At 39.8% G+C, this 15574-nt stretch overlaps 1 protein-coding gene across 50 annotated transcripts in view; it reads right to left on the reverse strand.

Annotated features, from left to right (window-relative positions):
- Positions 1–323: 323 nt before the first annotated feature.
- Positions 324–15574, reverse strand: part of LOC122870039 (receptor-type tyrosine-protein phosphatase delta-like) — a 149218-nt gene continuing 133967 nt past the window's right edge. For all 50 annotated transcript variants that reach the window (XM_044183643.1, XM_044183646.1, XM_044183673.1 and 47 more), the window contains 9 exons: positions 13872–13991; positions 13623–13777; positions 7778–8063; positions 6610–6788; positions 6186–6312; positions 5804–5929; positions 4579–4733; positions 4227–4362; positions 324–3622 (listed from right to left, as the gene is read on the reverse strand). In XM_044183643.1, coding sequence (XP_044039578.1) covers positions 3554–3622; positions 4227–4362; positions 4579–4733; positions 5804–5929; positions 6186–6312; positions 6610–6788; positions 7778–8063; positions 13623–13777; positions 13872–13991 — 1353 coding nt within the window. In that variant the 3' untranslated portion in view covers positions 324–3553. The remainder of the gene's footprint in view (positions 3623–4226; positions 4363–4578; positions 4734–5803; positions 5930–6185; positions 6313–6609; positions 6789–7777; positions 8064–13622; positions 13778–13871; positions 13992–15574) is intronic.

Raw genomic sequence — 15574 nt, forward strand, 5'->3', positions numbered from 1 at the left:
AAGCTGTTGTGGTTTTAATGATGAGTTTCAGTACTACACCACTTGGTCGCTAGGGTGAACAAAATCTGTGTTAAAAACGAAGCAGCTTTGACAACATTGCACTTCATTTGTCAAAGGTTCCCCTGATGATTCATTGTAGCTGACATCAGTGACAGAAAAACCAGAGCGATGGAAATCTATTCAAATGTGGTGAGGCTCAATTTCCCCTTTCATGAGAGAACTGTGGATAATATGTTGGACCCAGACCAGTAGGGGGTAAAATAGCTTCATCAGTCTTTTCAAGTCAAAGTGAGGTGGAGGGAAACAAGTGAAACGCCGATGCATAACACTGACATTTTTTAATAGAATTCATTTATAACAAATGGAACTTGTGTCAGCAAAGAACTGATTTTCATACAGACTTCTTTCGCCACCAATGTAACCTAAGTAAGAAAATAAAAAGCACTCCTTTCATTCAGAAAAAGAAACAGTTTACGCTTACAACTAATCAGAGGTAATTGTATGATCTTTTTAACAAGCCATTTTTTTTTACAATTTCATTATTTAATTTTCAGTCTATGCATCCAGACGAGAGATAGATAGAGAGAGCAGAGAACACAACGTTTATTTCTGTTAATGACACTCCAAGCTTGAATGGCAAAGCCACAAGAACAGATGGTTGGGGGACAGATTTTTCTGAAGTCATCTGCTGGAGTAACCATGGCATCAGAATGGATGCTCTTTTTCGCCACAAACTTTTTTTTTTTGTCTTTTTCAAGAGTTGATACCTTTTTTGTGTTATTTACATACACACAAAGTGAACGTTTAAGGAGATTTTTTTTATAGATGGGTTCAAGTAATATATTATTGGGTTTAGAATCAATAGGGCAGTGCATAGTACAAAGATAGAGAAAGTGCAAATCTTCCTACCAGGCCAGCTCTGGCCATTCTGCAATGTTTCACCATGCAAATGAGGAAAAAAAAAAGGAAAAACTGAGATGAGAAAATAAACATGTTCCGAGACTTGAACATAATGTAACATTAGCCACCATGAGGTTAAATAATAGCACTTTTATATCTCAAAATTATGACAAAATAATCACTTAAGCAGACAAAAACAAAACACATAGCTGCTTGAGTTAACAAGGGAAAGAAAGCACCTGGAATGCACATCCACAAAGCCATCAAAGAGGGTACGGAGAAGTTACAGATGCTGCTCAACATGAAGACTGACACACAACCAAACTAAACACCCAGTCTCTAACTGTAATGTCATTTTTAAAAAAAAAGACAACACACTGTTTAGTATTGTCAGGATAACAGAACTCTAACAGAAATAGTGATAACAGAAATCTCTGCAGTGAGAAGTCTGTAATTCAGACCTAAGGCATGAAGAGGAAACCCTTCGGTGACGACCTGTGCATTAGGCATTCTTTTTGACTAAATCCATTTTTAGTTTGGCAAACCATTTTTTAAAATCAGAAAAAATTACTGTTGTAAAATGTCACCATGGTGACAATTGGTAAAAAGCTCATTCACTTTGTTAGGCCTTTATTCTGTTTAATTCTGAGACCGGTATTCTGCAATCTCATCAGGCTCTATGTCTGAAAATGTTATAATATATGTTGTAACTATTGTGTATTCTTGACTGTTTTCTGTAGAGGTCTGTCATATATATATATATAACTGTTTTATTCTAATTCACTCAGCCACAGTAAGGCCACTGAAAATGAATAATATGAGCTTTGAAATGTTCTTATTTGCATATATAATCTCATCATGTGACAAATGAATACGAACGGTAAATAAACTATACAATTACATTTATACTAAATGCCTAGGATACTCAGTGGATACGTTATATGTTAAATGAAACATTATAAAAACAGGCATAAATATAAGGCACTCTAAATGCAAAATGAAAAAAAAATGCCATTACCACTGAATGCTTTAAAGAACCACAAGAAAGTGACGTCTTTGTACCTTGCCCTATTGTGTGGAGCGGTGACTGCGGCTGTGTGACCCCTCTGCCTCTAATTACAGACTGTATGAGAGCTTGAAAAATGCACCAGTGATGCTTTGACTAGCATCTGACATTCCCACTCCCACACATCACTTGCGGGTGGAACAACAACGTCATGAGTGAATGACATATCCACATAATACCCTATCTAGAAACACACATTTATTGCACAAGAAAAGATGCACTGAATCAGAATACAATTTTGTCCTACTGATGTGCATTCCAGTGAAAAATCTCATTTCATTTCCCCCATAGCACACAACTCTCAATTTGGAAGCTTTCATAGACAATCCATATTTCATATACTTTTTACTCATAAACTATGTACTTTATTAATATATTTAGAATGTTATATGTATACTTTAATATATATTTCACATATTTGACAATCTGTACCGTATATTTATAAATTCATCTTTTCCAATTCATCAGTTTCTTTCTTATCACCCTTCTAACATGGAAGAACTAAGATAATCTGTAGCAGCAACTTCATACTTTGCGCATCCCTGTTGATTCCACAAAGCCCCAGTTTATCTTATGGGAGTAATTAAGTTACCGTGTATGTGATCATGGACAAAAAAAAAAAACGAAAACAAACAGAAAAATCAAGGCCAGAAAATAACTCTTGAACAAACTTACATTTTGGTAGTGTGAATTCCGTTCTGTGCAATAAGTGCAACAAAATGTGGGAAAAGAATATAGAAACAAAATGTTAAAAAAAAAAAAAGCAAAGAGATTCTCTGCAAAATAGCACGTACGTCGGAACAGTTCTACAGCTTAAAAAAAATTAACATTCACGTAAATACGTTTTATCACTTTTTTCCAAGTGATAAATTTGTGTAAAAAAAGGAAATTCACACAGTTCAAAAAAAGCACATCAGCTGTATAATAAAGTACTAAAAAACTAAATCAATAATTTTTATTTATTTCATAGATCATTTTAACTTTAACCTCCCAAAATTTAGATGATGAACATTTGTGACAGGAAAAGGGGTATTTATTCATTATTACTGTAAATCTGTCCTGCTGTTGTGGACCAAGCGTTGTCTTCTTTTTCGATGGGTTGTCTGTGTGTACTTGATTTGTGAAACAGATTTCTTTTTTCTTTACAATGTGCATCAAGTTTTTCCCCCCTCCCGCAATTCTGTGTGCCTCCAATGCCTCTCGTAATGGTTCATAATCACTGATGCATTTCTGACGATGTCATTATTGTTCATTTACTTTTTTGTTGTGTTGGTTTCATTCAGTTTTATGAGCCCCAAAATGAATCCTTGAAGCAAAAGAAAAGGTAATTCCGTATGATGCTTCAACAGTCAGGATTCCCTCGCTTTGTGTCAGAGCGAGGTTTTATTGGGGTTGGGAAATACTTGGTCCTCCGGGAATCATCTTTTTCATTTTTTGACGAGTCATGTCGCACATCCAACACTTAATGAGTTGTTAGCAAGGAGTTAAGGAGTACTTTCTCAAGCAGGAATTTATGGCTCAGAAGAGAGGCTCACTGGGTTTTCTTTCCAAAGGGCCCTCTGCTTTTTTCTTTCAATACTGGGTCTTTTACGTTGCATAGTGATCAAAGCTTCCCAGGTACTCCAAGCCAGCTCTGTAGCAGAACTGGTACTGATCCTGGAAACAAAGAAAAGAAGACTTAAGCTCGCACTCCCTCTTAGGGATCTTTATACTGAATCTTCTGTACCATTTTTGGTACATTGTGCTTCTAGCATGACTATTATTACAGCCTAGAAACTGGAGTCATGTAAAATTATTTAGCTTGTATCTTTGATTGTTTTAATGTATGTTGTTTTACTCCTTCAATAAAATTTTTTTTTTTTTAAATTATTATTTAGCTGCATTTTTCATTTAACCAATGTTTTGTATTTTTTACACTAAATTGCATTTTTAAAACTTCAAGATAAAACAAATAGGTGTGTGATGTGTGAGTAAACACTGACCAGTTGTTCTGACTTAATGAGATAAATTTGCAGCAGAGAGCAGACTAGACTACTCTAGATTGGTTCGGTTACTAAATGAATCATACAGAAGCTTGCGTTAGTTAATCTGTTTGGCTCAAGAGGATACAGCCCTTTTTATTAGTCAATTCGAGTATAATATCAAATTGGTAACACAATAACTGATTCCATGTGTTTGCACTGCACTACCTCAGTACAGTTTGTGAGTAATATCTTCTTTGCAAGTATAGTGGAAAAGAGGGGGAAAAAAAACACCTCACCTCTGTCTGCACCATAGCGGGTCTCTGTGTCCGTAACATTTTCACTGTCTGAAAGATGTCTACTACGCCCTCATATCTCATTCGTTCCAAGACGATGCTGAGGGTGATGAAAACTCCAGTCCTACCAACACCCGCGCTGTGCAAGAGAGAGCAGCAAGGTCAACGGTGAGGCCAAAGAAACCAGATAAATATAGAAAAAGTTGGTTGTAAATCAACACAATATATTTTTATGCTAATTGAATATTGGTGTTGATGTAGAGCATTTGCAGCTCAAGAGATACTTGCATTAAGGTTAATTTTCTACAAAATGCAAGTGATACGGTTTGGTGGGTTATGCTGGTTGGTCACTTACCTACAGTGAACTGAGATAGGCCCATCTTGGCCAAACTGCTCTTTTGTTTTATGTACTTGGCCAATGAAATCGATGAAGCCCTCTCCTGATTTTGGCACTCCTTGTTCAGGCCAGTCTGTGAACTGAAACTGCCTTACTGTCCGTGACTGTCCATCCTGGGAACAGAGGATGGGAGGAGAGAGAGAATGTACTGAGCCCACTCTTTAAATGGAACATCAGACAGAAATAGGGAGAAATGGCAACAAAAAAAAAAACTGATGAAGTGAAACTAGGAAGCCAATCTGAGGTATTTTGCAGACGGCCAACCCATGGCAGTTCATTCCATGACCGTTTCCATCATAATGGTCCACGCCTTTGTGGGTTTTACAGTGCAGGACAGTATTCTTGGAAAAAATCAAGCACAGGCGCCTAGTTTAAAACTTCAGAGAAAATGTTTTGTTATCAAAGATGCCTGCCATACCTGAATGTATTAAACATTAAAACTGAAGATGCTAATTCCTTTGATGTGCGACCCTCGACAGGGTGCTCGGAGAATCTACTTTGAGGGTGTGTATTACTTAAGTGATATTGTATCCCCTTGATAAGAAGAGCAATCCCATTGACGAGACAGTGTAACATGCACTACAAAGGAGGGAGCCTGCGCCATTTATCTGTGTAAGCCTTTGATGGAATTAAAAACTCTGGCAGCTCAGTGCTGCCAGCACCACATTTGTTTTTACACATTGACATGTGTCATAATTCCCTCAAATATATTTGTGCTTATGTTACACTTAAGGCAATAGTTTGGTATAAACAAATACTTGATACAATGCCAACATTTTGAGCTAATGACTACTGCAATGTTAAATCCGGTCAGAGTGTTCATCATCCAGCATGTCATTCTTTCTTGGTAAATAAAATCATGTGATTAAGAAATTGCATAATGGGAATGCAGAAATTAAGAGTCAGTTATATGCTCAATAACTCACTTCTTTCTTTCTAAATTCTTAACACCAGTGACCCAAAGTTAACGTGCAGATGCAACTCAAGTGTTAAAACGTATAAAAAAGTTGAAAATTATTATTTTATTGGTGAACCCGTGACCCATGGTTAAGCCACAACCCAGACTTTGCAAAACAATACACTAGGCCAAACTTTAAACACTGAACACTGAAGTTAGAGCTCCATTCCCACAATGTCAAATTTTGATCTTTAAACTTTGTTCTATGAAACAATGTCCGCTTACCCTGGCATCAGTCACTTTGAACTCTCTCAGGATATACTGGGGCATGTTATATTCGGCCATGGGGTCCACCACAAAGTACTGGTATCTGGCCGACCTCTCTGCTGGCCAGTACTGGTGGCATTTTTCCTGTAGGGAGTGAGAAATAGAATACCACAATGAGCCACAACATTCTCTTCATACACTAGCTTCATTGTGTTCATTCCCAGAATTTTTTCATTCATTTCATACTGTATTGACTTCTTGAAAGCTTATGTTGTCATGGCTGAATCTATGCATGGTATTTCATATACACTGTTTTGTAACATGTGCTTTTGTGTTCTGTAGCCAGAATAAGGAGGTTAATGTGCCAAAAAAAATAAGAGGAAAATAAGCGTATGCATACCCTGCCCATTTCTCTAAGCTTGGTGAGCATAACGACAATAGTCGAGTTGTGCTCCCAGAGCATTCTCCAGAAGTCCTCTGTGGTCTCTGCCAGTGGTCCCTGTGTGGCAATATAGGCTTTCTGTTGCCTGTGGGAATGCATTAATCACATGATGGAAAAGTTGTGAGACAATCAGCATGGAAATACATTAGAACTTTCGCTATGAATAGTTTGAAGATGTTGAAAGAGCTATATTTGCAATGATTGACGGAAACATGGCAATTGCTCTTGTCTGTATAAATTTGCTGACTCCTCCCAGTTGATATTAAATTCATTGTTCAAAAATGTAGTTGCTTCTATGAAATGCCAAGCCATTTTCAAGTCTAATGAATTTATATACTGGCCATCAGATTGGCAATGGGTGTCAGAGTACGTTAGCACTTACCTGTACCCATCAATGAAACTGGCATTGATGTAGTCAGAGCCCTCAACTCCTCGAATGGGCTGAAGACACACTCGTGTGGACTCGTATGGCATTATGTTAACAAGGCGGTTCTTGAACTTGTTGCAGGGGAGATTGGCACTGATGAATCGTGATGTATGGGCTTTAGTGTTAGCTAAACGCTGCATCGAGACAGAGAAAAAGAGATATCTTTGAGCTTACTGGTGCCAGGTAAGGAGCACTGACATTCTGGTGTTTCTTTATTCACCTGGTGACTAACTGTGTTTGACACTAAAGGTGGATTGTACATGATAAAGATCCGAGTACTATGAACAATCACATGCCTATGGATTCTTTCCTACTTGCATGAGCGTAGGCAAGCATCCAAAATAATAAGCTGCAAATAGTGGGTGATGAAATCTACACAATTATGGCTCAAAGTGTACTGTGGTTATATACTATTTCACGTAACCATAAAGTACGGAAATGGCATCAAAGTGATATCTGCTTGCCTTGGTAGGGGGAAAAAAATAGCATGTTATGATGAAAAGACAGGGAAATGGATACCCAAGCGAGCCTGGAGTGGACAGTGTTGCAATGTAATCTAACCTGTTTATCATCTCTTAGTGGAATCAGCATCCATCACAGAGCAAGAAAGTAGATGCGTGACAAGCAAGGCAATGCATACAGCAACACCACAGACTGCAAAAGGCTGGATAAGGTTGGTTGAGCCTCTCATTGTAAATGCAGAGTATATTGCTCAAGTCCCTCTGGCAACTGTTCTGTGGTGGGGAAAACCTGTGTTTGGCGTTTTCATGTAAACCAAGACCCGTTACCCAAGGAAGGGGAAACGAGAAAGGGAGAATTTATCCTATGTTGGGTTACACAAGTGAGTCAACTAACTGGAGGAGAGAGGAAACCACAGGCCCCATGCTGTCTAGTGGGCCTAATGGGAACTGGAAAAGAGTTGGGGTGTTGCACTGAGAATGGCCAATCAATGACACCGGGGCCTGCATCTGACTCGGAACACAGAGTACCAATGGGATGTCTGGAAATTCTTGCTACATATGACAATTTGTTGCTGTAAAACTTTAGGTGTGATTATGCTGATTTAGATTATGTTGTAGGAATCTAAAGCTAAAACACAGCTTTTTTTTTTTAACGTTTGTACCTTGAACTCAAGTTCCATGCCAGTGACATTCTCTCCACCCTCTATCTGCGTCAGTTTCTGGATGTAGGCGTATAGGTTTCTAGCGGGCACTTCGGTGGTGCCGCAGTTGACGGCCTCCTGGAGCGCGTCATGTATGAAGACATATTGGTCCTCTGTCTGCACCATGTAGTTGCGCTGGGCACGCATTAGCGTTACATGCCCGTAGATGTCCACAGTCTTCTCGTGCTTGATACGTTCCAGCATGGCATCAATCACAATGAAGCAACCTGTGCGTCCCACCCCAGCACTGTAATCAAAAACAAGATAAAGAAGGAAGAATGGATCTCAGGTGTAGCTGTACAAGAAAAGTTTGGTTAATTAAGCGACTCACAAATTATATGGAAAAATTATATATGAAGGTCCTTTATCTGACATGTGTGAACTTGTGCAAATCTTGGCAACCCTAAACAATGTATCTGGCTGTATTTGATCTCCAGCAATTGAAATGAGGGGCAGTACAGTGGAAGGAGAGGTACCTTTTGTAAACATGTGTAGGGGCTTGAATAACTCGCTTTCTCCCAGAGATGAGGCTAAAAGGTAAACTCTCCGTGCCAAGTTTACCACTGTAGGATGGACCATTTGGCTTGGAGTGTAATTAAATCTGAAGTGGCACTGTGTGGAGAAAAGGGCTAGGCAGTCACAGCCGTCAGCGGGCTCACTACTGGCTTTGCAATCTAGTCTCTCCCCACTGGACCACACCTGTGCTCTCCAACCCATCAGGACTAATCACTTATGCAACAGCAACATTTAACCTTTATCTCATGGTTCCGAAAAGTACCCCTACAACAAATGCACACACAAATATGGATACATGGACGCATTTTTTTTTTTTTTTTTTTTTTGAGGGCTTCGTTAATGTGCTGGGCAACTTCTGAGAAGTGCAGCTGACTTCAATTAATGCCATTAGATTAGAACAGTGCACCCAAATGGAGCTTTAGAAGAGGCACTGAAAGGTAGGTCTCTTCATTAAGATTCACATTGGCACATTTTTACATTAGTGAAAAATGCACAAGTGAAAAAAGCACTCTGACAAAAAGGGACAATGTTTCTCTTTGACCTCTTCTTGCAGGCCAGCTTGAGACATGCTGTACAAATGTAGCCCCCTTTTGCAGACTGCTTACATTCTTAAAATGCTCACCCCTGCACATTACATTATGTTTTAATAGCGCATGCCTCAGCACAGAAGATGTTTTCTGATGACAATTTATTTACTGTGGGGTGACAGGGTGTTGTGTAAATCTTGTTTGTTATCTCTCCTCCCACCTCCCGCAAAGCACAGCATTGACAAGTCCTTGCACTTGGCACTCCAAAGTAAATAGGTTATTCATTCCATTAAGCGGACATGCCTACGAGGTGTGAGCCATGCTCTCGTGCCTCCTCCTTCTGATGGAGCATTTGTTTTTCATTTGCTCTGAGGAAGGGGGAAAGGGTTGAGAAGGAAAACTCAAGAGGGAGTAAAGTTAGCCCCTGGGGGCCAAGACTGGTTAATGTGCCATGCTGCACTGGAACTGTGCTGCAAATCGAATAAAGACACGTATGGGAGTCATTGGCTTTAACAAATTATCTGATGATCACTTTCAAAATGGTTGACATTGGCTGAATGAAACTGAACTTTAAAAAAAATATTTTTTTTTACAAAACTTCACAGCTCTAGGGCAATTAAAAAAATGTGCATGTGAGTCAAAGAGAGAATCTGGCTGCAAAGAAATGTGAAAGTGTCTCGGTGATATTTGAAGAATGAATCACTTCCAGGTCTGAGAACACCTCAGCCCTTGGGCGAGGGATGCAGAAACTAGAAGAGATTTCTCCCTTTACCCCAGCTGTTTCCAATCTGAAAACATTTTACAGTGCAGACCTGAATGTGGGAGAGTGATGACCTGCGAGAGAGTAAGTGACAGAGTGACAGCATTGAGCTAGAGAGATGGAGACAAAGGAAGATGAGGAATTGGGGGAAGGAGGTGAGGAGACAGAAGGTAGAGTTGTGTGATGCAGGGAGAGATGCTCTTAAAGTTGTGTAGTTCTTAAGTTAGTTTTTTAAAAGACTGAGCTATATTAACCACAATTTTCCCTGAATGTAGGACCATGAAATGCTTGGAACACATGCAGTATTCCTTTATCGACATGTGACGGTGTGTGTGTGGTGGGGTGAGGTGGTGCAGAAAGCCGTCGGAACATTTGGGAGCTGGCGGACTGACTGCACTAATGACCTGACACTGCCTTTTCAGTCAGTCAAGACCAGCTGCTTTGGACGTCGACACACATTAAGTGTCAGACTAATATGCTTTCCAGGAGTTTAGGGAATAGGGGATGGGAGAGAGAGAGTGCGGCGTAAAATACAGCTGCAATGAGTCCTGAGAAGATAAAGCATGAGCAGCAGTGAAAGCAATTACATATGTATTGTTACCAAATCTCTTGCTGTCAACTAACCTGTCACCGTTTCCCAACACTGCCTATTGAACACACACACACACACACACACACACACACACACGAACTCAAACTCACCAGGATCACTGTATTGCTGTTAATAGAGTCAATAATGATTTTAGTCCTTTGCGTTTATGAATACTTTTCAAAATGTGGAAAGTCAACTTTGACGTATGGAATGTTGTTCTTTCAAACAGGCTTTGCACAATAACTGGGTTTTGTACGTTTAGCCACTTTCCTTCACAAACCACTGGAGAGTGTTTGACTGCTGATTCTTGTGGCATGCTAACAACAGTAGGACTATTCCCCTTGCATGGAACTATGCCATGATGACAGGGAGGTGGAGTTTTGCGCTCCTGAATCCCAGCACTCCTGAGTCATCCCTTTCCTTCCCTGTATTGGAATAACTACTGTTGTTTGACCCTCTGGAAATGAGGAGTCTATGTTTCTAATTTATCAACCAGTGATATTTTGTATGCCCCCATGGTACTAAACCCACCGGTGAGGCTAGACTTTAGTGGTGTATGAGGTCTTTGATGGTGATGGTGGAGAAGCCAGTGTTCAAGAGTTACTCCAACCAAATCTTGTATGGAGGAAAAGCAGTGCTACACTGACCACTATGGGTTGAAAGGTCTGTTGGACCTCTGACCACACCCATGAACACAGCTGGATGTGATCAGGTGTTGGATGTTTTACTTGTGATCACACCCAGATGTGGTGTAGCATTGTCCAGTGCAACGCTTCATCATGGCTGCAGAGGGTATGGAACAAGCATGTAGTCACTAATAGTTATTTGCCTGGGTGCAGTTACTCCTTAAGTCAGAGCACTTGAAATGGATTCCAATGGCAAATGTTTTTCACAATGAAAAAAACATCCATAGAAACTTTTCAAACTACTCCTGCAGCATAATCCAGTCTTCTGCTGTCCATCAGTATGTTCACTTATGCTTGAATACACAGTTTGTTTTTGCTAGCACGTTAGCTGTTTGCAATTGTCATCTGTAACTAACATAAGTGAAGGCAGTTAGGTAAGTAGATTCCGCATTATGGGCTGGCTACCACAAAAATGCACAGTAATAGAAAGAAAATAAAGGGGAGACATGCCTAGGTTGTCAGTTGAATCTTTTGAAACCGTGGGTTATTCTATCAAAAGTTTCCCTTCAGAGTCACTGGGAGAGGCCAGTGATCTCCATGACATTCAATTATGTCCTTTAGACCTCCTCCATCACCTCACAACGCCTGGGTAGCCCTTTAGCTAGAAGATCAACAGTCCCTGACCTGTGGGTTAGTTAAAACAGCTGGAACTAAGAAAGCAGGAAATATGCTATAATGTCCATGAGAGGCAGATTTCACAGGACGTCCTGTGATTTCACCTTGTCTGAAGTGTTAGCGCTACAGTGGGAACAATGATTATTATTGTTGTTAAATACTCCTGTGGTGGAACTACGTGGTAAACCTGTATTGAAAATGTTAAGAATACGCAAGAAAAAATGCTTTGTTTGATTTTTATTTCTAAGTTCATCGTTGAAAATTTTGAATCTTCTGATGAGTTAAATAAGCTGAACTATAAACCACAAATGATATGCAAAACCCTTCTTTTAACTTGCTGGCTGTAAAATTGACTTCATGATGAAGGCTGGAAAAACTGGATATACCGTAATATGAGATGAACATGTCCCACCAGCACACAAAGCCTGAAGTCTTGATAAGAAATGGTTTACCACAAATTTTTCTTACATCTGCGTGATCAAAATGCAGTCTTGTGTATATCAAATGAATTGTTATGGAACTCCATTGACGCGTGAGACACATAAGTAAATCAGGGGAATTCTGCACTAGGTTGAGTCAGTTGTTATTGTTTTATAAGACAGAGGTATATTTAATGGATGACTGTCGGATGTTGTCAATTTCACAGTGTAGAAATCTTGTGGTGTCTATGTGGAGTAATGGGTATAAAAAGATTGAGTGGTTATATCTAAGGATCTGTGTGTCTCGTGGTAGTCAGGAGATTTATTATAAATGAACATGTTTCCAATCAGTGATTTATTTTAAACAGTTCTAACTTTAATCTCATATGCCACCACTCAAACAAACAAATCCAGAGCCCTTGTTTATCTTAATGGTCTTTACAGAAGGCCCCTCAGCACGTACGTACGTACGTACATACATACATACATACATACATACATACATTTTCGGTGCACCAACTAATTAATCAACCGCTGAGAGACTGTACCATGCTGTTAATTATGGGCAACAAAGGCTTTTTTTTCTTTTAGCTTTATTTAGGCCTTTTTGCATGTGCATAAACAGCTTCAGCAAAATAAAAACTACGGTACAAAATATCTATCTACAGTATATCTCTGCTTAACCACAAAACACTCCTCACATTATTTTGCCAGTATGCAAATATAAAAGATGCCTCTATTTAAAACTGTGGTCCAACATGAAGTGAGGGAAATGCCTCTCAAAGGATTTGGAGCTTGGAAATGACGGTATCTGATAAGGAGCCAGAGGAATTAAAAACTCCCATCTGCAGAGTGACATTAATTCCTGCATTCTGCTTCATTGTAAAAAGTCAGGATTTTCAATTTGAAGCGATTCGGCAACTAGCTCTAATTAACTTGAGCATGTGGTAATTCTAATTCTTCAGTAATCCCTCTTTTTTTGTCACTTTCTGACACAACTTTGTATCTATTACACTATCGCTGTTTCTGTTTCATTTCTACTGTCTCCACCCGCCCCCTTCAGTCACTTGCTTTCTCTGTGAAGAGCCTCTGATGACTTCCTGAGTTGAGAGGAGCCAGAAGTCTGTGTTATATCCTTGTGCCTCTCTGTTGGGAGTCTGGCCGCTTATGTAGCTGTGGGAAGTGAAGTTGGCGTGAAAGTGAAAGTTATTTGTTTCAGATGCAATAACCCAAGAATAAGCCAAGGACATGTGGGCTGCTGATGTGCGACATGTTAGTGGTGTAGCAAGGAACACGACAGGTCTGCGTGTGTTTGTGTGTCAGTGTGTGGGAGGAGATGTTTAAGTTTGCTGAGGGCAATGACACTAGTACTCTTTGTGCTGTGATGTTGAAAACACCTTCAGATTTAAAGTGCCTTATGTGAAAGCTAGTAGGCTGATTTGTTTGGGCTTACCGGGTTTGTTAGTTTAAAGGAGAATATTTGATAGGGAGTAGACGACATTTTTTCTTCTGGTTCAGGTCTGATTTCTTTTAAAAATATCAATACACAAATGACTTGGGTACAAACATCTAAATAACCAAGGATGTATTGTATTTTGTCATATGTATTCATATATTCATTACAGCAAATGGAGAGAACAAATTCAAATTCATGCTTCAGGATGTTTTTGTGAAACCATGTTGTTTCTTACCTGCAGTGTACCACCATGGGCCCTGCATCTGGTGGATTGCAAGCTTTCACCCGTCTCAGGAAGGCCAGGAACGGAGTGGGGTGCTCTGGTACCCCGTGGTCTGGCCAGGCCGTGAACTGGAACTGCCTCACCTCTCTCTTCTCGCTGGAGCCATTCTGAGAATGGAGCGTGGAGAAAGGTTGGTGACCAACACAACTCGCACTTAACAGTTGTTGAGGGGTAGGACAAGAAAATCCAAATGCTCCTTACTTTAAAAAGTGCAAATGTCCTGACACAGTATGTGGCCAGCTCTACTGTGTCTAGCAGTGTCACTTGGATGAGGCCATATGTCTCTGTCCCTCTTGTAGGCCAGTACTGGTCACATTTCACCTGCAGTGGAGAGAAATATCACATTAGACACGGTCTGGATCGGAATATATAAACACATTCTGCCTTGTAGTTACAACAGATCAGTCTTGATGCATTTCTGTATTATTACTATTACTATTCGAGATATTTTCTATGTGGATTATGCATTGCTTTTGCACCAATGTGACTATGCAGAGTACAAATGTACACACAGTCAAATAATGGTAAAATAAATATCCAGATTCCCCTCCTGCTGACTAGGTTTGATTTCGTAATCAATGAAATGGCCTGAGCTATTTGTATAGAGCCGACGGTGCTATTAATTGTCCTGACATACTCTATAATTACAAAGGTAACCACAGTTTCCAATCATATTACCGGCTCAGCTTTATTGCCCTTCGAGTGTACAGCTTTGTTTCCCAGTTAACGGCCAATAAAACACTGTTCCATTATAGCATTACTGCTTAGCTGACAAAGGGAAGCACTATTGGTGTTGGGGAGGAAATAACTGGGTTCCAATTCAATTCTTTTTCTTCATATTGTCCATGAGAACTAATGTGGTTTTAGCAGTATGTTCAACACAATCAAAGTCATCATGCTCATTATCCAATCCTGTTGCCTGGTACTCTGTGACTGTTGAGAAGTATCACAACTGGACACCAGCTGAACCTGGAATATTCAAATATCTAACAACTGTACTATCCATTCCTATTCCTAAGCAGCTGTTTATAACATTGACACCAGGAGTAATGAAATGATTCATAATAGTGTTTACTTGCAAATACTCAAGCTTTATATATGCAAAACATACAAAGACAGCTTGAGTGCTTCCCACTGAATCAGATGAGCAAAAGCACATTATGTACTACAAATGTCAAACAACATAATGATATGGCACGATCAGCGTGGGGGATGTCTCGCAGGAAGCCTCTACAGCAGAGCCAAGAAGCACTGTTATATCACAAAGCATCTATAGAGTGAAACCTGACAACATGGACCATATTTAAATGAAAAATCATGCATTTTTCAGTGCATACAATGTTGAAAAGCAGCCAAAGGAGTTTTTTTGCTTTACAGATTGTACAGATACTGAGTGAAAACTGCTCTCTGGATTGAGTCAGTACCCCTGTTAACACTATACCTGGCTCTTAGAAAAGGCATACAAGTGTGAAGGTCAGTAGCTTATGGAGTCTGCGCAAGCTTTTCATGTGCTCAGTCAAAACACTGTAAGATGTGCATAGAGAGAGAGAGAAAGTGCCTTTTGACCATGCCAATCTTAAAGGAGTAGCATACAGCTGGGCAATGTGGCTTTTAGTCTTTGAGTCTTTTTATCACTGATTGTAATCCAGTGCCTTCAGCAGTGCTAGGCTAATGAAGGGAGCCGTGCCACTAATCAGTCAGGCGTAAACAACAACAAAGTGTTTTAAAGTGAGGATTGAGGATATCAGTTGGTAACAGAATGCAACCTGGCTTCTCCTGGAGAATAAATACGAAGGCATCTAGGGAGCGTCAGAGCACAACATACCGTACAAATTAAACAGGGTCACGAAGAAAAGGGAGATGAGGAGGACAAGGATGTCAAACTGATCACGCCACTGATAGAA

Source organism: Siniperca chuatsi, linkage group LG22 (assembly GCF_020085105.1).
Source record: "Siniperca chuatsi isolate FFG_IHB_CAS linkage group LG22, ASM2008510v1, whole genome shotgun sequence".
In the NCBI taxonomy this organism is placed as follows: Eukaryota; Metazoa; Chordata; class Actinopteri; order Centrarchiformes; family Sinipercidae; genus Siniperca; species Siniperca chuatsi.